This window comes from Bactrocera oleae, chromosome 4, assembly GCF_042242935.1.
Source record: "Bactrocera oleae isolate idBacOlea1 chromosome 4, idBacOlea1, whole genome shotgun sequence".
In the NCBI taxonomy this organism is placed as follows: Eukaryota; Metazoa; Arthropoda; class Insecta; order Diptera; family Tephritidae; genus Bactrocera; species Bactrocera oleae.
Genome location: NC_091538.1, coordinates 45,829,548 through 45,853,845, shown reverse-complemented (window position 1 = coordinate 45,853,845; position 24,298 = coordinate 45,829,548). Strand labels below are relative to the sequence as shown.

Sequence of the window (24,298 nt, the reverse complement as noted above, 5' to 3'; positions counted from 1 at the left end):
TGAATTAAATTCTTCTCAGATTACTTTTGCAGTAGCATTATTATTTTTTTGTTTTTACTGAAATGCTTGAATTTATTTAGACGCCTTTTGCTGCAAGCCTTTCTTCTTTTTCACAAATTTCTCTCTTCTTTCTTTTTTTTACTCCCACAACAGCCATAAATTTGCGGTCTGGGCCTGGAATATGTGGAATCCCTGCGATGCAGCTGCTATTATCTTGTTCCTGATCGGTTTATCGCTGCGCTTTCGACCCAACACAATGGATATCGGTCGCGTGATTTACTGTGTGGATAGTATTTATTGGTATTTGCGAATACTCAATATTTTGGGTGTAAACAAATATTTGGGTAAGTGAGAACAAATATTTATTCCATGAGTAAAACACACGTATATACTCATATGTGTACAGACCTTTATGTAATTGCACGTGGTATTCAACAAAAGCACACGTTTGTGATGACTGTTAGGGTTGTTGCAAGCAAAGTCAATTTTTGGTTTTGTTGAAGAAACTTCTTAGAAACTATATATAGCTACTTTTATTAAAAGCTTCCTCTGTGTGCTTCTGTTATTTGACAAAAATATATTCCAGAAAATTAAATTTCTCGACAAGTCAAGCTTGTGAATTTAAGCCTAGCTTAGATCCTCAACCAAATATTTTTAAATCATCGTCAAGTCAATCTTAGTTTAGACCCCGCAACTTTTAATTTTCTATACCAAGAACTTTAATTAAGCGACTACTTTTAACTAAGTCAAGTATAAGTATTTTAATTAAAAAAAAGATGAAGCAGAAATAATATTTTTTACCAGCACGCATCTATTCCTTGTTGACTTGTTTCTGTGAAGATAATTGAATAGCAAAGTTGGAATATTCGCAGAAAAATGTAATGAAAAACTTGTTGAGCACAAGATCGCCAGCGTGACGAGCTGATCGATAAAAAGTCAAGGCAAACATCTTTGTATATCCTGCTATATATGCCATAATAAATGCACCTGTGAAGGGTATTATATCTTCGGTACAGCCGTAGTTAATGTGTTTTACTTGTTTCCTTTTTTTATTAACCTTTATCCAAATTTTTATTATCAATAGAAAGCAAAAGCTGTTTTAGAAAGCTTGAATCAAACCTTTACAAATCTTAGCATGTGAAAATTTTTTTCAAAACGAATCACTAATTAATTTGAAACCCTAAATAAGCGACAAAAGTTTTAGGAACACAATAATATTTTTATAAAAATATATAAATATGGACATATGTACCTAAATCGCCTTCAGCAAAAATTTAATCGATTTTAATGTAATACATGATTTCAGTTTGATTTCGCACAGGATGTGTGAGTTTACAAGTGGTTTTAATTATTGAAAAAACGGTATAATGACATCATTAAATTCAAGTTACTGCATTAAGGTCTTCTCCCGTATTTTAAACTTTTACACACTGAATCTAATTAAACTTGTTATAAATTCGTTGCCACCCTTTTTCATTCTCATTTCTCATTATTTTTGTCATTATGCGAAGTACCGTAAACGGTGCAGCTACTACATGAATTTTTAATGAATATTATTATTTTCTGTAGAGCTCTTTAAACATTATTTTAGTTAATGAGCAATAATTTATGCATTACAATTCTTTCAAGTAACTGTCTTCGTGATACTGTTTAAGAATCAAAATGCAAATTTCTTGGTTAGAAAAAATTCAGCAAGGTATCTTCGAATTCTAATTCGAATTAAAAATAAGTTAATAAATTATCTATATATAATTTATGAAAACATGTCATATTTGTAAAAATATTTAGAAAAAAGTTTAAACATAGCATTAATCTCTGTGATGTTTTGGGCTTGATCGTGGTTCCTCCGACCTTATTATGTGTATTAACATTATTATTCGTAAATACAGCTCTATTTTTCTCTTAGACTGTGATCTATAGTATATTATCTGTATTCGTCTTCAGAGCGCCTGTAGAGCCACTGGTTTACTGATCAGGATGATTGGATGAATAGTTGCTATATGAACTCTTATGTAGATGAATTGGGTTTCACTCTTACAGACTTTAGTTCTTAGTTTCATTTTACAGAAATGCTGAACTGGGCTCATTATGTCATTTATTTATTCACCAATTTTGCTTGAGTCATATAACAGTACTTAAGGTCTTACCCTACCATTCAGTTTATATGCTTTCCACACTTAATTTTTTGTAAATTTTACTCGGAAAAATCATAGAAAATATTTTTGTTCGTCCACTTTCACCACTTTGCTTACATTTCATTCTTCTTTCAGGTCCGTTGGTCACTATGATGGGTAAAATGGTTAAAAACATGATTTATTTCGTGGTGCTCTTGGCTGTGGTGCTAATGAGTTTCGGCGTCAGTCGTCAGGCCATACGGCATCCGGGCAATGAGCCAACTTGGGGTTTAATTAAAGAGGTAAGTAGCTGCCACAGAAACTCATAAAACATACTGGTATTTTTTCGGTTTGTTTTTACCCCATTTACTTAGCGCTCTACATAGTTTTCGGTTACTTTGTTGTTATTTTTCATTTGTTCGTTGCTTTGTCGGTTGGTTTTTGTAAAAATTTGTGTTTATTTTTCATACAATTTCCAACTTTCGGTTAAAAACATAGCGAAATGGCGAGGATGTGTGGAACGTTATTAACATATACGCTCAAACTGATATACTACAAATAACTGTGAATTTGTGATACAATGTGTGGGTGTGCTTGTTTGGGTGTGGGAATGCATACTTAGGTTTACAATTTGGCAGCAGATCGGTATGTATTGTTAAAGAACGTACCAGCTACTGATTTCTCAGATTCTCGAAATTAATACGTTCAAGCTTTAAACATTCTTGTTAAAAAAATAGATATTTCAAGAAAAAAAAAATCATAAGTTCCAAAAATTTTAAACGTGACTATCTGATTGCTATTCTTGGATTCGAAACTCTTGTAGAAAAATCCCATGTATTGCTAAAAAATTTGAATAAAAATCTTTGCTCCAACGTTTCAGCCTAACCTCAAATCGAGTCGTAGATACCATATTGGGGTAAGATCTCGATCAACTCACAATATAATGTTTATATATATTTAGTTTTGCCATAAGTTTTGCTACAAGTTCAGGCCGTTATAAAACTAAAACTATAATACATTCCTTAATAAAGTTAATTTTATATAATAATACAAAATTATTTATTTATTCAAAATGGTCCTTAAACGATTCGACCATTGACCAATAGCAGCACGCACAGTTTCTATTGGTATTCACGACGATCCTCGAACCAAAGATTTTTTGAGGCTCTCCAAATCTCCAATTATGACCACAAACTGTAGTCGAATGATTTCAAATATGGAATTCTAGACGGCCAATCATCTACAGCTATGAAACCAGGAATATTGCTTTTAAGCTACTGCTGGGTGCATTTTGTCTTGTGTGCTACAACAGATTCTTGCTAGAAGATCCAATGATCTCCAGGGAAGAGGGTATTGCTTAGCTGCTTTACCACGCCTTCTAAAACATCCTGCTTGTACACTTTTATCCCAGTTTTAATTCCCTTTTTTCACAGAAGTGAAGAGGCTTATTACCTTTACAGGAGACTTCCCACCAAACTATTACAGCAGCTGGATGAGGTCCACGATGAACCCTTGGATTAACATTTTTTGCATCTTTGGAAGTTTTTACGCAGATTTTGTCGTTTTTCTTATTACCACGCGAGGATGACCTCTTCTCTTTCTGTCTTCAACTGTAGACGTTTGGTAAAAAAAAATTCTCGATATATTAAGTTTTTTTAAAAGCTTATAATTTCACTTTTTTCCACACTTATTTATGGTAAAGCAATCGCCGTAGCTCCTCATTCCATCGTTTATAAGCGAAAGTAAACTGTGAACTGATTATTATATATGAATAAGCACTGCATATAAATTTTAATAAAAAACAAGTAAGGAAGAGCTAAATTTGGATGTAACCGAACATTTTATGCTCTAACAAAGTCAAATGGTATACTCGTTTTAGATTTCTTTGTGGATTTGCCGTCTTTTTCTATGTTGACCGATAGTTTCGGTAGAAGGTCAACTATAAGAACTGGGGTCCACATATTCAGTACCTAGGGCTTGAACAGTTTTGGTTCATTTTAGATAATTTTTGGTCACAAGGACGATATAATCATTGTTGCTTGATTTGCATACTGGAAAGTGAAAACATCAGATGGAATTTAAAATGGTGTTATATGGGAAATAGGCGTGGTTGTAATCCGATTTCGCCCATTACTATAACATAGAAATATGAGAAGAATATTATGTACCGAATTTGGTTGAAATTGGTTAAGCAGATCCTAAGATATGGGTTTTCAGCTAAAAGTGGGCGGTCCCACGCCCACTATCTAATTTTTACCCTGATTCCTATAAACTTATCTTATACTATCCCAAAAATAAAACTGAATGTCTCTGGCTTGTTTAGTGCTTCATTTATCGCGCTTTTATTAGTTTTTAATATTAAAGTTATATAGGGAGTGGGCGGGGTTGTCACCCGATTTCACCCATTTCCACACCGTCGATAGAGATGCTAAAAACATTTTCAGTGAATTTTGTTACGGACGGACAGACTGACATAGGACGGACGGACGGACAGACAGACAGTCACCCGGATTTCAACTCGTCTCTTCATCCTGATCATTTATATATTGTATACATAACCCTATATGTAACTCTATTAGTTTTAGGTGATACAAACAACCGTTAGGTGAACAAAACTATTATACTCTGTAGCAACAAGTTGCGAGAGTATAATAACAGTACTTTTTTCTGCGAATTTGTTGTCGCTGTATTCATTGTAAACTTTGTAACAGAATTTATGGCAAATCCAAGTAGATACAACACTCAACATTGCCGCTTATCTTAGCTGAGCCCCGTGTAAGTAGTTACGACTAGTAATTTTCGGTTTAACCTAATCCCTTTCTTTTGGCAAGAAATAACAAGAAATTTTGATATTAATTCTACTGTAGAGATATTTAGAGATATACTTGTATGTTTTTTAATGTTTATTACTGCGGATATTTTCAATGCGTTTGATCATAAAGTTTCTAGTGATATTTTTCATCATTAAATGCGCTCAACAGCTGTCAAGTTCAATTAATCAAACTTGTACGAGTATAAGCACGAATTTACATCGGTTTATTGACGGCTCATATCAACTATTTATATATACGTGTATGTTTATGTATCTACATACATAGGAAAACATAGAGTTACATTATTCCCGTAGGTATCCAGAGTTATAGTAAGTGCTGGCAAAGTTTTAATATTCACACTGACATACTTTTTTATTGCGAAATTTATATGATTTTAGCTATGAGCCGAGCTAACCTATAAATATTTCTATTAAATTTCTATGAGTTAAACAATAAAGCGTTATACAATTTTATAATCTAACAATGCACTTTTGTAGTAGAAACTTATCCCATATTTTTATACTCTCGCAACCTGTTGCTACAGAGTATAATAGTTTTGTTCACCTAACGGTTGTTTGTATCACCTAAAACTAATCGAGTTAGATATAGGGTTATATATATATAAATGATCAGGATGAAGAGACGAGTTGAAATCCGGGTGACTGTCTGTCCGTCCGTCTGTCCGTCTGTCCGTCCGTCCGTGCAAGCTCTAACTTGAGTAAAAATTGAGATATCTTTATGAAACTTGGTAGACATGTTTCATGGTACCGTGAGACGGTTGGTATTGCAGATGGGCGTAATCGGACCACTGCCACGCCCACAAAACGCCATTAATCAAAAACAAATAACTTGCCATAACTAAGCTCCGCAATAAGATACAAGACTGTTATTTGGTACACAGGATCACATTAGGGAGGGGCATCTGCAGTTAAAATTTTTTTTAAAAAAGTGGGCGTGGTCCCGCCTCTAATAGGTTTAATGTGCATATCTCCTAAACCGCTAATGCTATAATAACAAAATTCACTGGAAGCAAATATTTTTAGCACTTCTATTGACGGTGTGAAAATAGTTGAAATCGGGTGGCAACTCCGCCCACTCCCCATATAACGGTACTGTTAAAAACTACTAAAAGCGCGATAAATCAAGCACTAAACACGCCAGAGTCATTAAATTTTATCTCTGGGATGGTATGAGATGACTTTATAGGAACTGCGTTCAAAATTAGACAGTGGGCGTGGCACAGCCCACTTTTAGGTGAAAACCCATATCTTGAGATCTGCTTAACCGATTTCAACCAAATTCGGTGCATAACGTTCTTTTCATGTTTCTATGTCACAGTGCAAAAATGGGCGAAATCGGACTACAACCACGCCTACTTTCCATATAACACCATTTTAAATTCCATCTGATTATTTCACTTTCCACTATGCAAATCAAGCAACAATGATTATATCGGCGTAAAATTTTGCGTGAATAATACGTTTAAAGTATGCCACCTTGTGACCAAAAATTGTCTAAATCGAAGCAAAACTGTTCAAGCCCCTAAGTACTAAATATGTGGACCCCAGTGCCTATAGTTGACCTTCTACCGAAAATATCAGCCAATCCACAAAGAAATCTCAAACGAGTATACCATTTGACTTTGCGAGAGTATAAAATGTTCGGTTACATCCGAACTTAGCCCTTCCTTACTTGTTATTATTCATTTTCGTCACACAAAGTAAGTTGATCTGCAATAAATATATATGGTGATCAATAATGAAATGAATGAAAACTTAATTTATGATGTATACATACTATTTTTAAAAGCGATAGAAAATGTTTTTTATTCTTATTACAGTAATTTGTCATTTTAATCATTAACAATGGTAAAGTTGGTCTAAAATGTATACAATATAACTTGGTAGTATCGCAGAAAAAGGGTTTACCATTTTAATGATGTAGCCACATACTCTTCTGTACCGAATTAAACTCGCTGAAATAAATAAATATATTTTTTAACAATCCTTGGGTGAAGTAACATAGTGATCTTGACGATTTCAATAGCTGTAATAAAATAATTAGTCGGTTTGGTATGTTAGCTGTAGAGCAGCGGAGCTCCTGCGCTTTTGCTGTTCAGTATTGGATGGTTCGTCGCAAGGTCCTTCTGGCCCAAGGTAAATCATTCAAGGTCTAGTGAGGTCTTGTATAAGTTCTAACTGGACAATGTCGGAAAGGCATTCGCGCAGTAAGTTACCGAATACTAATTGCATAAGCTAGTTGAAAGAAGAGGATATAGAATCATCTCAACACATCTTTCTCGAATGTCCCATTTATGCCAGATCAAGGCAAAAATTAGATCTCAGACTTTTATACAACCAAGTGATATAGCAGAAATAGAAATAAAGCACCTAAGCGTCTAGAGTTATAATCCGACTATAAAAGTTTTTTTTACCTGTCTTCCCAATAGAATGTATACAGCTGTTTAATTGTGATCCCTCCGCCATTTTGGAGGATCAGTGTCCGGTATATTTTGCAATTAAACCTGGAGTGCCACATAAAGCCAGATATTACTACAGGTTCAGTTAGATAAGGATGAGAATTTGAAGCAATTCCGAACCTTGACAACTTACACGTTTCCCAAGAGCTTCAAATCGGTATCTTTTTAATTTTTTCAAGCTTTTAACACTTAGCCACTCTTTAAATTTGCTTTTGCAGCCGATCTATGGTTACTCGAGTTACCGACTCTGCGGAATATTTGACGCAGCGCGTGAAGTAGCAAACCAAACAGAAAAAAAATCAAGTAATAGCTGTCGAAAAGAACAATTCCGAAAAAAGTATTGCCTCATTGAAAACCACATGTCTAAAAAAAACTTTTAAATCTTTAAGAAATCTTTTGCTTTGGATTTGACCTTAACTGGACCAACTACTTGTATGTATAAATTACTTGGTAAAATTCAAAAATTTGTTTTTCCTCAATAGATAATAGAAAAATTATTATTTTGAATAAACTTATATTGAGCTTGCCTCCTTGAACAGTCCAACTTCCAGCTTATAGAAAACCCTAACCTAATAATAATGAAAGTTTATCCAAAAGCTTTTACAGTTACCCCGATATGAATATAAATCGACAGTTGAGAATACATTGTATTAAATGTATTGCCTTATAAGCTTCTGGAACTCGTGAGAACACTTAAGGCAGACCTGATAACTACCTTAAACTTTCATAGGGTTAGGTTTAGCTTTGAGCGCTAGATTTTGTTTAGTATTCTCTCTGTCTATCTGTAAAAAACGGTGGTCTAAGAATATATTTACCGTTCGAAAATTGTAATACTGTTATCTTTTTGGTGAGTTGTGTGACCTGAATATGTATGTTTGAATATGTAAATATGAGCCTGAAAACAAAATAAACTCTTTACACGTGATACACAAACTTCTCTAACTGTAAATTGTGTTTTGTAACATTTCTTTCACATTATTTATACTTAGCAAATGTTTTTTATACAAAAGTGTTTGTAGAAATTTTATATAGAATTTATTTATGAAAACCGTTATATATAGTCATAAATAATAGAGTACATACATAAGTACATATATATTGAAAATAAAGCTAATAATTTGCAGACTAACAAGCAACCATGTACATACATACGTATATGTCACATGCTATATAAACATACATATATTTAATAGTTGAAGAAAGCGAGCAGCGTATATTGATCTTGTATTTTCTCTTTCCATCGTTTCTGCTTTTAATTCTTCTTGTCTTTTGTCAATATTGCCAACAACAATTGAAACCTAAAAAACACTTATATAAAAACACAACTAACGCTCATTCACACACGCACACACAAACATGTAAAAAAAATTGCACACATTTTCATTTTTATTTTGAAACCATTAAACTCTAAAATTTTGCACTGCCCTAATACCTACACACGCCCTACACGCATACAATCACGCATAAACGAATACACACTCATTCTCGCACCGACATTCCTCTTATGCTCACACTGTCATGCTCTCACACGCTCTTGCACGCCAGTTGATCGCCGGTTCGATTATTGCGCCCGGCTTCCTGGGCGCCCTGGGTCATAATAGTCGTTCGCATAATGCTCGCATACCGGGTTATGGACAGGGCGGCTTACATCGTTCTTCATCGGCTACAACAACTACAAGCACTACCACATCTACAACTACAACAACAACAACATCGTCAGCTATACCACAGTCAGCGCCAAATTTGCCCAAATCCGACATTCTGAACACCCTGAGCGGCAATTTGACAAATGTACACAGATAATAATCCCTAGATCCCATAGATCGCTGGTTTGCTAAATACATACATATGTCCATATGCAAGCTGACAAAAAAAGAACAAAGAATTATTATAATCATACTTAGTTGTGTAATCATTATTTAATGATCGTCTATTGTCTATTAGCGGAACGCCAATGTCTTTTTTAATGTGTATTTGAATTAGCGGTTTTCTCCTTTGTTTTCTTTCTCTGTCCCCTATTTTCGATTATTTATGCCTTGCGTAAACTTTTATGTTGTGCTTAACGGTACTTACATATGTATGTATGTAGATATGTTTATACCTTTGTGTGTACTATGTTTATATAGAGCGCCTGAACATACAAGTATAAAGTTATAGAGCTTATAAAACCAAATAGCTTCTCCTAACTGAAGTCTTAACTTGTCACTCCCTGCTATATTATTAGTTCATTTACAATTTTTGTCGAACTCCACTTTGCTAACTACAAAATACTACCAATATACCAATATGCGTTACATATATTATAATTGAACTCTCCAGTGGATAGAGATTCCATACAAGAACTTGATTTTAATCGGTCGGAGTATGGCAGCTATATGCTATAGTGGTCCGATCTAAGCAATTCCTGCTGAAATTGTACCGTTGCTTTGGAAAAAAATCTATGCCAAATTTCTTGAAGATATCTTGCCAAATAGTCTTGCATACAAGAACTTGATTCCGATCATTCAGATTGCATGGCAAGTACCGGCAAATGAGCAACCTCTAGGGAAGAAAAAAACTTGTTCGAAATATCAGATCCATATCCAAAAAAAGTAAGGTTCTTGTTTGTGTATATACAGGCATTTCAGAGTATACGATAAAGATACATAATGCGAACATGGTTGCCATCAAAACAAAAAAAAAGCGAAAAAATATCCAATTCTTTCTTCAATTGTATGAAGGCATGACTAAATTATAACGATATTGCGATCAGTTAGGGACTTAGTATTTAAATTGAGAATATGAAATGTATAACTAAGAAGACGGGCTTAAAATCTATCTTACCATTTGAATATCGGGTTGAATGAATATACACGAGCTGTGGAGCTTTGGTAGTGACGAATCGAAGGTTTATATTAGAGTGTTTAATTCGCTATCGAGAATATGAAAACATATTTTGAGCAAACGAGTTCACTACATTGTAAAATCTTATATTTCCCCAGAATCTTGTAATAGTGATTTCAAAATATTTAAAAATATATAAAAATTCACGGAAATCATTAGCTTTTTTTTATCAACCACACTTTTGGTGAGGTCCTTTAGCAGTGAACGCTGATTATATATGAACATAACTACTATAACATACTGACAACTTCTAGCTCATTATAAAATACAATATACAAATATATATACTGGGTGCGGGTCAGGGTAGTTTTTCTTGCAGAAACTGAGTATTTAGATTCGCTGCGATACCAGTAACCGGTGAGATCCTTCTCACCAATTTGAGCGCTAATATAAGACATCGACTGCCTCAAATTGTTTGAAACCCCATTAGCAGGTTCTTAACGCAAATGTGGACCCAAATAATAGTGAGCATAATGTCATGGATATTGTGTGATTTTGTTGCACCAACTGCAACATTTAGTAAAAATCTAAAAATCTTATTTTGACATATATAAAAAAATTAATAAATTGTTTATAACTGTAAAGCTTTTGCATGCAATCGCCAAACCAACTGTGTGAAATTGATGCAAAGAAACTTGAAATCCTCTACTAACTAGCTCATCTATGAGTTGAAATCTTACTCGTAAATATGTATGTGTGTACTCTATTATGAATTTCTATGTATATGTATGTATAGTTTAATGTCTTGTTAACTTTTTTTTTTGCTATTTGCTTTCACTACCGCCTACTCTACCACCTTCTCTATATTTCCACAACTACATAAACACAGCTACACACTCACTTACCAACGAAAATTATTTATGTCCACTTGCGCTGATTTATTTAAAAATTTCCATATATTTTGCTTTTGTTGTAGAAACGTGCTTTCGTACACGCATCGTTTAAGCTTTCGACCGCAGCTTTCATCATTTAACGGAGTGTCTGCATGTTTTGTTATCTATATAGACTGTAGAAAGCCTGAACGCTTCTGTACGAGTATCTCTGATTTCGTTTTATTGTCTTCATTTTTTAGAAGTTTCTGAACTTGTTGCCATTGTTTCAATAAAATTTACATTTTACGGTCATAATTTTTTGTCACCCGTTTCCCTCCTTTCCTCTTTACTCAACTATGGTCTACCATTTGCTAAGCCTGAATCAGCTTTTATTTCTATTCTTTTCTTTCAGTGAACCTTTTTCTGATTTTCTTTTATCATTTGTCATATTTTCGCAATGTCATTTTTCACTTTTTCGGTTTTTTTGTTTCCTTTTACTGCGTCAACGCTTTTTAGTAAGCAAAAGTTCATAAATATTCCTTGTTAACTGTTCTTTGACGCTTTTACTTTCAGCGCTACAAGTTGTTTGATTTTCCTGTCTCTCTATTTTGTTTTCTTTTTTTTTGGTTAGTTTTACTTTCCGCTCCTTCTGTTGAATGTTTTCATTTGTTGGCGCTAGTCGGTTTGTGATTTTTGCATGAATTATGTTAATGCAGTTGTTGAGTACTTTGTCTTTATGATAGCAATATTTAAAGGTGTTCAAGTAATATATACACATATATGAAACACATACCTACATATATTATGTACCTTTTTTACAACGCTGGGGAACCTCAGTTTTGGTAATACCTGACTTTATAACAATAGACGACTGTGGACAGTTCGCTGAGATGACAAGAAAGAAGGAAATAAAGGAAAATTGTGTACAAGTGATACTAATTGTTTTCTTTTTAATCTATCACACAGTTGTCTTTAGCTTAAAAAATTGAATTTCACTAGCAATAAGAAGCGATCCAAACTTTTGGTAGCTGAATCATTTTGCGAAGATTAAAAATCTAGCAACTTTTGAGCATATGCAAAGTCTGTTGTGAAATGAATTCAGCTTTCTTCCGTACCTTATTGAATTCATGCATTTCGGCGACAGCTCATAGGCTATTCTTTGCTTTGTGAGAACCACATAACGCGCATATGTCGAAAATAGAATGTCACATGTCCATTTTTGTTTTAAACTTTTTTTTATAATCCAGGCATTCTTTTGATCAAATTTCAAGAGCTGATAAAAAAATTACATTTTCCCCTATTTTTACATTATTACCTTGAAAATAGGCTCCTTTTGAAACAATACGAGTACCAGCATGCCAATGCTTAATTATATTTTCCATGCACTTGTTATAAGCCTGTTCTGCATATATGCTTTTAATGGCTTCAATGGACTCATGGCGCGGTGCCCTAAGCAGATTTTTGAGTTTGAAAATTAGAAAAAAAAGTCACAGGGAACCAAATCTGGAGAATACGGTGGCTGGGCGATGACCTTCATTTTGTGTTTAGCCAAAAAGTACGTCCCAATCATGCTAGAATGAGACAGCGCATTCAAGCTTTTTGGTATGAGTCTAGCATTGATAAGATCCATACCCAAAACATTAACCAAAATGTGTTGAGTCGATCCATAAGTGATATTGGGATGCTCTGTTATCTCTCTGATGCCCACACGACGATTTTCAACCACTGTTTCTTTAACTTTTTCGATGTTATCGTCATGAACGGAGGTGAATGCATGGCTCGCATCAGGCAAGTTTTCGATAACTTCTCGAACTTCACTGAATCCTTTGTGCCTCGCAGATATTTATGTTCTGCAACATTTTCAACGATTAGCCATAGCCGTGATTACATCGGACATACAAAATTTCAAGCAAACTGCCCATGGTATAAATCACCCAAACACACTTTTCGCAAAGTAAATAAACAGCTGCCAAACACTCACTATTTGACATGTGTGTGTGTGACAAACTTCACACCAACATAAAAATATACCAGTCGGAGTCAATTTTGATCAGATAGATATCTTTACTAAATGGTTTATATTTGGTTTACTATTGACTGGCGAGAAGTCATCGCTTTTGAAAATTGTTTTGCTGTTGCTCAGTCAAGTTTGCAACTGTCAAAAAACCGATTAAACCAATTAGAGAAAAACTCGTTTTCATCATGCGTTTCAAATCGACAACGAAGGCAGTGAAAGGTATAATAAAATCGACTAAAACAACCATTTAAAAAAAATAGAAAAAAAGGGAGATTTTCTATTTTTAACTCATTCGCTTACCTTATCTCAACAAGGATATTTTTTAGTGCATGGTTTTTAGTGTATTCTTATACATGGCTTTAAAATTAAGAAAAGAACAAAAATTCTTTCTCATTGTGGCAGAAGAATCCTTCTTTATTTGATATTTCCATATAACAAGTGGTGGATTTAAGTTCTAAGGACTAATATTCCCATGCTAAGGGTTAGTCTAGATTTTGAATATCACAGAGATTCATTGCGCAAGTCGATGATTTTAGCTTACATTTATTTTCTTGGTAATTTTTCGCAGCTTTTCCTAATACCAACATTCGTAATTAAATAAATGGTCAAAATTAATTTACTGCAAGCCAATAAAAGTCCATTTATGTGTCAATCCATCATTACACCTCATTTAACGCTTACGAGGCAAATCAGGCAAAGAAAGAAAAAATATATTATATTATATGTACAAATATAGAAATTTTAATACACCTAGACCCATAGCCCTTCGCAGAATGTTATACAATATCCGTGCTAGCGAAAAAATAAATTAATGAACTTGGACAGTTGATTGATTTGAGCGTCTGCTCTCAGCATTTCTTCATTTTGATTTCATTAGTGCTGATGCTTTGCTCGTTAATTTACTTTGCATTCACTATAACTATCAATAAACTAACGTTAACTGCAGCGAAGCACCTAACGGCAGTTGCGATTGGCTACGATTTGAAAGAAAAAAAATACGAGTACTTTAATCGATATACAGTCAAATCTGGTTGAAAGAGAGTTCAAGGGATCACGATTTTTTTCTCGTTTATAGAGGTTTGTTGAAAGTGTTGTAAGAGCTGCTGTGTTCGTTGCAAATGATATTTATGAACTGTAGTGAGCATTAAAAATAAGTTAATACAGTTAAATATTATCTCTTTGAATTACAAGAAAACAATATAGTTCCTGATTCCGGAAAAAAAAGAATGAGTCATACATAAAAAAATTGTCAATTACATATGTAGGTAAATGCAAAAGAGGCTCTAGTTATAGAGGTCATAGTGGGAAAAACGACTGTCACTTATTGAGATTTTTGTTTCGCACTCATAGAGGTTTTTGAGAGGTTAAAATTCGGGACCTGAGAATTATTCTCACTTATAGAGGTTTCTCGCTTACCCAGTTCTCACTTATTCAGGTGTGACTGTATTTTTAAAAAAATCTCGACTTATCCACTATTATACTTACTTTTTCATTTGTAATGGATACATTATGTTTATATGTATAAATGTAAATATGTATAAATTAATGAAATTGCATAACCAACTCTTTAGATGAGTTATATACTCGTAGTTGTATATTTGTAAAATAACTGTATCTGCTCTGTACGTGCCGGTTATGTGTAAATCTCTGCTTCCAACTGCTTATTCCCTTCACTCTTTATCTCTCCTCGTCCCGGCAGCTATCGTTATTTATGTTGTCTTCTTCTTGTTGTGCTGCAATCGTGCATTTGTGTCATTGTCTATCTGCTCTACTCGTTCTCTCGACTCTGGCTCATCGGCCATAATCGTTATAATCCCGTGTCACTTTGCATTTAGAATACTAATTTATTTTTCTGTCCGCTTTCTTCTCATTCGTTCACAGGTTTATTATCAGCCGTACTTCATGTTGTATGGTGAAGTGTTCGCCGATGATATTGATCCACCATGCGGTGAGGAGCCACATCAGAAGCCATGTCCCACTGGTAAGTTTATTTAGAAATATGTGAAATGTTTATTGCACCTTTCGAAATTAACTGCTACGATTTGGATAGTTGAAAAAATAATCCTGTGCAGGTGTATGACAAATTATTCGTTTAATCTCTGTTTAAATATTTATTGAAATTAGAGAAAGATAGTAAACTTGTTGGAATTTTTCAGCTTTAATATACAGAAACGTAAAAATAGTGAACATTAAAATAGGAAGAATTTATTTTGATAGAGGAAGAAATGAGACGAGTTTAAACCCACAATTAACCTCACAATCATCAGCACCATCTATGTTTGTATGCATACATACCTACATACTTGCACATATATCGTGAGTTTTTCACTCTTTTATTTTGATTCAATAAATAAAGAAGTTATTTGCTGCACTACTGGTCAAGCTATCAACGAATATCTGGTATACATTTTTTCGTAATACCATATCTTTAAATCCCACAATACGCATTCGATCCGAAGATTGTCTCTATCTTTTGATTGCCGATTTTTGTGGCACTAAACTATGACTTATTTAATTATTAGTATAATAATAATTATTATTTATTTAAAATATACATATAAATATATTTTTGGAAACATTTTTTTGTGACATTTCTAACTTTATGTTGATTAAGCCGCAAATATATTGTAGTATCGCACAGTGTACATTCTAATAAAAAACAAGTGAGGAAGGGCTAATTTCGGATGTAACCGAACATTTTATACTCTCGGAAAATCAAATGGTATACTCGTTTTAGATTTCTTTGTGGATCTTGCCGCCTTGTTCTACGTCGACCGATATTTGCGGTAAAAAGTCAACTATAGGCACTGGGGTCCACATATTCAGTACCTAGGGCCTTGAACAGTTTTAATTCAATTTAGATAATTTTTGGTCACAAAGTGGCATACTTTAAACGTATTATTCACGCAAAGTTTTACGCCGATATAATCATTGTTGCTTGATTTGCATACTGGAAAGTGAAAAAATCAGATGAAATTTAAAATGATTTTATATGGGAAATAGGCGTGGTTGTAATCCGATTTCGCACTATAACATAGAGATATGAAAAGAATGCTATGTACCGAATTTGGTAGAAATCGGTTAATCAGATCCCAAGATATGGGTTTTCACCTAAAAGGGGGAGGTGCCACGCCCACTGACTAATTTTGAACGCGGTTCCTATACAGTCATCTCATACCATCCTAGAGATAAAATTTAATGTCTCTGGCGTGTTTAGTGCTTGGTTTATCGCGCTTTTAGTATTTTTTAACAGTACCGTTATATGGGGAGTGGGCGGGGTTGTCACCCGATTTCACCCATTTTCACACTGTCGATGGAGGTGCCAAAACAGTTTAGGAGATATGCACATTAAACTTATTAACGGTGGGAACACACCCACTTTAAAAAAAAATTACACTACAGATGCCCCTTCTTAATGTGATCCTGTGTACCAAATAACAGTCTTGTATCTTATTGCGGAGCTTAGTTATGGCAATTTATTTGGTTTTGTGGGCGTGGCAGTGGTCCGATTATGCCCGTCTTCAATGCCGACCGTCTTACGGTACCAAGAAACATGGGTACCAAGTTTCATAAAGATATCTCATTTTTTACTCAAGTTACAGCTTGCACGGACGGACGGACAGATGGACGGACAGTCACCCGAATTTCAACTCGTCTCTTCATCCTGATCATTTATATATACATAACCCTATATCTAACTCGATTAGTTTTAGGTGATACAAACAACCGTTAGGTGAACAAAACTATTATACTTTGTAGCAGCAAGTTGCGAGAGTATAATAAAAGTTTGCTTACTCAATAGTACCTTTTTGTGACCAAAATGAGGCCTTTGCTTGAGTTTTGAACTTGTATGAAATATTCATTCATTCATTTTTATGTCAAAGCTGTTTTCTGGATGTACTATGGATTGCGTGAATACTTTTCATTAGACTGTAGCCGCAATCAATAAATCAAGTTATTGGCGAGATTTCACTATATTCGTGAACAATACTTATATTGTTATTGCTCTCTTTAGAACAACGACAGAAATGTGAAATTGTAATTTTATACTGACAAGAGTAGTATATACTCATATAGATCATCTCAATAATCTCATCACCATTGTGCTTTTATTATAAAATAATTCACTTTTGACACTTTTCAAAAATTGATGAAATCTTACACGATTTTATAAAATAACTACTTTCCCTGTAACGATATGTGGTCTTTCATTTGCTTACTGGAGAGAAATCAAGTATCAATATATCCAAACAAAACATAGAACTTATACTTATTACCAAAAAAATTATCGTATATAGTCATTATTAATGTTTTCCCCTGGGCTTCATATAAATATATGTACCATAAGTCGGTTTGACTTTGTCCCGTATAAATCAGTAAGATATCTTATTATACATACATATATAATAATACATCAAAAAGCTTACAGCTAGCTTAGCGTGTTGTGGTAACTGAAGATTGATCAGTTGATAAATTCTCTAAACCCCATAAATCGACCCAAATACCCAAAATAACACTATTAATAAAGGTGCGCTAACTTATTAAAACAAACGTCAAAAACAATGAATTTTACAGTAACAAAAAAAAAAAAAAAGCTTTAACTTCGTTTAGTGAACTGCTAAGAATTAGACCGGCTAAGAGAAGAAATTGCCTATAAGCATCCAGCATAGGTCAATAGAAGAGAAATTGTGCCTTATGAGGACAACACCAGGCAACACTAATCGATAGTGACTAGCTATAATCTGAGCGAGCTTGGTTGCGAGGTTCTTATTTATTCACCTTATAGTCGGTACCTGGCACAAAGTGATTATTATTTGTCCCTGTCTATGGTAAATAATTTTGAAGAAAATTCGCCTCAAGAGAGAATGGTAAGAATCCATTGCCCCAGTTTTTGCTAATAGGGACGTGAATTTATGTGAGAGTTACATTATAAAATTACTTCCAAACGACAATGAAATATCGAACAAAATGGTGCTTATATAACCTAAATCGGATCATGCTAACTATGCTAAATAAAACTTTGAATTTTATGCAAAAATAATGGACTTATTTTCATTAGTATTTCTTGTATTTTAACCAATTCCTCGGTGTTGACCTAATATCTATCTATATTTTTCTCACTTCAGGCCACTGGGTGACACCGATCATAATGGCAATGTACCTGTTGATTGCCAACATTCTGCTAATTAATCTACTGATTGCCGTCTTCAATAACATTTTCAACGAAGTAAACTCGGTTTCACATCAGGTGCGTCCCATAACACCACTGAGATTTATGTAGCATAACTGTTCTTTGTAAAACTTAAAATTAATGAAAATCGTATGCAAATTTTTTATCTCTTTCTTTATGTCTCCTGCGTCAATCCAACCAATTCAACTGTTGCTGCTGCGTTGCTGCTGCTACTTGCCACATGGCGCTTTATGGCTGCCGGGGCGTCTGTTGGACTATTGGTGGCTACTAATGGCTACTTTGTTGTGGTTGCACACATATACACGTTGTTGTTGAATGTTATATAGGTTTGGATGTTTCAACGCTTCACCGTCGTCATGGAGTACCAACAGAAGCCCGTGCTGCCGCCACCCTTCATCGCGCTCTGCCATTTCTACTCGCTGCTCAAGTATTGTATACGCAAAGCGAAAGGTGAGAGAGGGATGAGAAAATTAAATTTTATTCCCTGTGAGTTTTATACTAACGCTTGAATATAATTAACTAAAATAATATTTCTATATATTTTTTTCCATTATTGCGCTGCCGTTAACGGTGTCGTACATGGCTGTTAAACGCATTCACACATACTCGTACACATATATACATACATACAAACGTCTAATATAAATGATAACAACAACAAAAATGCACTGCACCACAAACATCATGCATAACACCTACTTGCCACATTGGATGTGTTGTATGAACGAAATTGAACTTGTGAAAAAAAAAACAAAAACAACTAAATTATAAAAAACAAAAACTGAAATACTAACAAAATTATACCAAAAAAATTATGGCATCAAAAACATCAACACATGCAAATATTAAATTTGAAAAAAAAAATAACAAAAACATTTATCTTAATGTTAAAAAAATTATGGAATATATACACATATATACATACATAATATATAAATGCATATGTATTGCACAATTACATTTCATTGCCAATGGTTTTGGAAAATTGCAATCGATTTTGCTGTTATTGCATATCACAATTGTCATTTGTGCCATATGCGCCTGGTCATGCATGTCACATCACTCCAAATTGCACACTGCACCATATCTATAACACACATATACCTATATTGGCTACTCACCACACTACCACCACCCTCTAACTCGTTGGTTCATCATTGTTTGCCACACCTTTGTTGTTGTTGCTCTTGCGCTCGATGACAACGTTGATCACCGATGACTGTTATGATGATGACACCATTGGCTACATCTGCTCAATCACATGGAACACATGACATGCATGCACACATACACATATATATATACCTAAATACAAACATACTACATATGTATATGCGTATTGTTGTTCATCCAAACTATATATTTCCGCCCGAATTTGCATTGCATCAAAAAAACTGATGAAATATTCTTGTATTTGTTTTAAACAACTGCAATTCTCAACAACTGTTGTTGCGTCATCGTCAAAATGGCGCTTTACCTCGCTGAAACCCTAAACATTTTACGAATACCCTCGATGACACCGATGGAAACCCGAAAAACCTTTAATATATGTGTAATTTACAACAAAATCCGTCAATAACGGCGCTGCACACTTTTAATAACTTCAATAAATGTTGCTACAAAAACAAAAACAACTCTTCAACAACAACAACCCTTCAACTAACCTGAAATGGATATTGCTGCACATCTGCTGCCACTCACCGAAACACACAATCGTTTATGCAACAACAACAACAACACCAACGAAATATAAATAATATCAACTCGCCATTAGGATTGGAGGTACAACGTGACAATGGCTTAAAATTGTTCCTGGAAAAGGATGATATGGAGCGTTTGTATGACTTCGAAGAGGAGTGTGTGGAGGGTTTCTTCCACGAACAGGAAATCATATTGAATCAATCGACTGATGAACGTGTTAAGAACACAACCGAACGTGTTGAAATATTGGCACAAAAGATCGAAGATATTAACCAAAAGGAGAATGTGCAAACAGCCACTGTGCAGGTGAGTAAAAATTAGAGTTATTCTATATAAATATACATATTTATAGTAAAGGTTCTGCGACTAGCCACTTGTTGTTGGTTGTATTGTAATCAGCTATATTTTCGGATGCTATGAACAACTACTACGAGCCAACTATCTTTTCGCTATCTTGATCAACTTCATTATGCGTTCATCAAAAATTGTTTTGTGGACTTTTTTTTTCGTTCGCAACAGCAACTCTTGAATCTATACTGATTTCATCCTCTTCAGCGATCATATGTATCCCGAAAAAGAGAGAGTTCTATAATTTTATATTTTTTTTCGCTATAATACCCTTTACATATTCATTTTTTATAGCAGAAAAGTGTATAAAAAAATCTATATCTAAATTTTGATCGGCCAGTTTAAATGGTTATAGCTATATTTTAGAAGATTGTAGCGATGCCTCGGATATAACTAAAAGGACTTAAGTTGGATCGATCAGTTTGTATGACAGCTACTCGTATATGCAATAGTTGTCCGATATTGGCGGTTGCGACAAATGAGTGCCTTCTTGGTGAGAAAAGAACATGGGACTATTTCACATATATATAGACCGGGTGGACGGAAACGGCAAAATTGACTCAGCTCGTCACGCTGATCATTTCTATATATGTACATATGTATACCATATTTTATAGGCTTTCCTTTTGGGTAATGTAAACAAACTAAATATATATCGTTCAGACTTTAACGGGAACTTCCGAGGCACAAACACTATTTTGAATATAAGACATAATCTCAACGATATAATAATTGACCAAGAACCTTTTTTATATAGTCTGATGTCGATTTTGGCCAAGTATTTTATACAACAATATACCACTTCGCTTCGCAAGTAGGCGCCAATTCCAATGCCAAGTGAATTCAAGCCCAATTCAATTTGTGTTCTGCAAATCTCCTTTTCTTCTCTCCCTCTTCTACAACCACCAGATATTACGGCATTGCCTACTTTCAGAGTTGGCCATTGTAATTGCATGTCCCAATCAATGTAACCATCGATTTTCAACTTGCGGCACTGCCTTTGAGTTATCGTAATGTTCAGAGAGTTCATTATATTAGGTAAAATAAAAAGTTCGTTCGGTTTTTTATTGATTTTTCAAAAGATGATAACTTTGTGTACATTTGTCCGATTTAAGTCAAATATGCGCCGTTTTGTTCGTAAACTTGTTGCCAACGAGATGCCAACTTCATTATACCCCTCTCGTAGAAGACTACGTCCCTATTGCCAAAAAACTCGGAGAGCCAATTTTGACAGGCCTCTCTTGAGGCCAACTTCTCACCATTGTGCCAGGTCCGGACTATAAGGTGGGTGCATTAGAACCTCCCATCCGAGCTTCAGGAGCTTCTGGCGAGTCACCAAAGACATGTGTGGCCTGGCGTTGTCCTGATGGAACACAATTCGGCCTCTGTTGATCAAAGATGGCCTCTTCTGGATGAGTGCTGCCTTCAAGCGGTCCAGTTGTTGGCAGTAGAGGGCCGAATTGACCGTTTGGCCATAGGGAAGCAGCTCACAGTAGATGATTCCTTGCCCATCCAACCAAACACACAGCAAAACCTTCCTGGCCGTCAATCAGGTCTTGGCCACCATCTGTGCCGCTTGTCATAAGCGACCCAATTTTCATCGCCAGTCTCAATCCGCTTCAGAAACGGGTCGATTTTGTTGCGATTCTGCGATTTGCAGATGGAAATTCGGTCCATCATGTTTTTTGCGTTAGTTCGTGTGACAACCAAACATCGGCTCCTTTTTGAATCCAAAGTTATGCAAATGGTTCCAAACGGTTTTCTGACTTATCTTTAGTTCCTCAGCAATTAAATAAGTGCTCACGTGACGGTCTGTTTTCACTATTTCCATGATTTTATCGCAATTTTCGACGACATCTTTGACATCGAAATTACCGGAACGGAACCTAGCAAATCACTTTTGTGCTACACGTTCGTTTACAGTATCGGGCACATAAACTAAATTAATGTTTTCAGCCGCTTTGGCTGCTTTTTGGCTTTGATCGAAGAAAAATTGTAAAATATAGCGAATTTTCTCTTTGTTGGTGTCCATCTTTGACGAGCGCTCACAACGAACTGAGTAAATCCATCGAAAAACTGTCAAAGACAAACTTTTAGCGCGAATAAACACGTTTTCAGCGCCGTATAGTATGACATGATGCGACACTTAACACTAGTACTATGGACAATAACGCCATCTCTTAGATAAAAACCGAACGAACTTTTTACTTGACCTAATATTATTGTTTAATGCGATATTTCTTAAAATATATTTTCGCCCATTCTAAGGGCCAACTGTTGTCGAAAGAAGAACACACTTACTGAGATTATTAAAGTATTTTCGCCTAGAGAATGTACTTTGTTGTCTACTCAGGCCCAAGTAACTTTTACGATTAGCAAGAATGATTCTGTGTTGAATTACAAGTTGGTGTTTTCGATGCCTCCGTTCCTAAGCTAGACGGAATTGTGTACTGTTAATTGACTTGCATAGAAGTAACGAGTTCGTTCAAAACCAGACACATTCGTCATTTATCAGCTCTAAAGCGTGAAAATTAATAGTTTACTATATCGTTTATATTCGTTTTCGATATTTTCAGTTTTACTGAGATTCGTTGTTATTCTGCGTCAACTCATGCGGAGTTTTGCTAAATAACTACGGATTTTAAAAGCATTTATTTTCAAGCTCAAAACTTTTAAAATAGTACGAGTATATATCTGTTAAAGTAAAGTGGATGCTAAGGATTTAAAACAAAAAAATAATGAAATATCATTAATTTAAATTATACTGCGTTCTCTTAATGTACCCGCAACGGTGGTGAACCATGTTGAGAAGAAGCAGCCCAATAGACTTCTTGTGTCCCATTCTGGGATATATTGCAAGGGCACCACGGAGCTTCGGCTCGTTCCCAATCTGATGATGCTAGGCGAGAGTGATTAACAAGTCAAATATATTCGCGTATAAAAATATAGATACATACTGCTGTATAATATTAGTGGATATTCTTTTTCAAACTTCATTTTTTATCTTCTCTAACAGAGTATCGAATTTCGTCTGCGCAAAATGGAAGAATCCTCCGAACAAATACTTTCACACTTGGCAGTCATACATCGTTTCATGTCGATGCACATGCTTGATGGTGTTGACTTACAAGCGTCCAATATGAATTTAGCTACCGATCTGCAGCGAGTACGAACGGTCTCGATGTCGGATAATGAAGCACCGATGCCACCACCAAATTTACAGGTGTGTAACTAAATGTAGCGCAAACATTCAAAAATAGCTGTAAAATTGAAATTAACAGTGGATGGAAAATTTTGAACCCTCTATCTCTCTCTCTATATTCTCTCTTTCTGCACCATCGCAGGTCAACAACCGTCGTCGCTTCAACCGTTCACTCACGGAGGTGCGTCCGGATGCATACATTTTCGACGAAGGCACCCACTTTGAGGTGGTGCCAGTACCTGAAGAGCCCGACGAGCTAGTCAAGTCACGCGAGGCGCTCAACGAGCATGTCGGCCGCAAAATTTCCATGCAATCCGAATCCGATTCGGACGTTTACCTGCCCATGTCGCAACGACCGTCCACCTGTGAAACTGTAAAGCGCACACCATACGTCACCGTGCGCCAAGACACCGGCGCCAGCACCGAAAGTAAAGACACCCTAACGCCGCTGGGGGCTGACGACGATCACACGCTGGTCGGTGAAAATTCGGACGAAACCAATCAGGAGCTCAATTTCGAAGGTAAATACCTTATTAAACATCTAAACACTGGCATGTCGTTCCAACATACGGTGCGCAGGCATCGTAAATGATGTCCAGCGATGCACCAAAATCAAACCAAATCAGCCACACACACATTCTTCAACCAATCAGCCAAATAAACAGTCAGTACAACCTGTATGTTGAAGTCATTTGTTGTAGACCAAACCAAAAAAAAATAACCATAAAAACATGCGCA

The 24,298-nt window shown here is 35.2% G+C and overlaps 1 protein-coding gene across 12 annotated transcripts in view; it reads left to right on the top strand.

Moving 5' to 3' along the window:
- Trpm (transient receptor potential cation channel, subfamily M) overlaps positions 1-24,298 on the top strand; it is a 240,780-nt gene that overhangs the window by 208,227 nt on the left and 8,255 nt on the right. For all 12 annotated transcript variants that reach the window (XM_070108438.1, XM_070108439.1, XM_070108437.1 and 9 more), the window contains 8 exons: positions 154-344; positions 2,271-2,416; positions 15,000-15,099; positions 18,245-18,366; positions 18,636-18,759; positions 20,084-20,316; positions 23,375-23,581; positions 23,703-24,081. In XM_070108438.1, the coding sequence (XP_069964539.1) occupies positions 154-344; positions 2,271-2,416; positions 15,000-15,099; positions 18,245-18,366; positions 18,636-18,759; positions 20,084-20,316; positions 23,375-23,581; positions 23,703-24,081 (1,502 nt within the window). The remainder of the gene's footprint in view (positions 1-153; positions 345-2,270; positions 2,417-14,999; positions 15,100-18,244; positions 18,367-18,635; positions 18,760-20,083; positions 20,317-23,374; positions 23,582-23,702; positions 24,082-24,298) is intronic.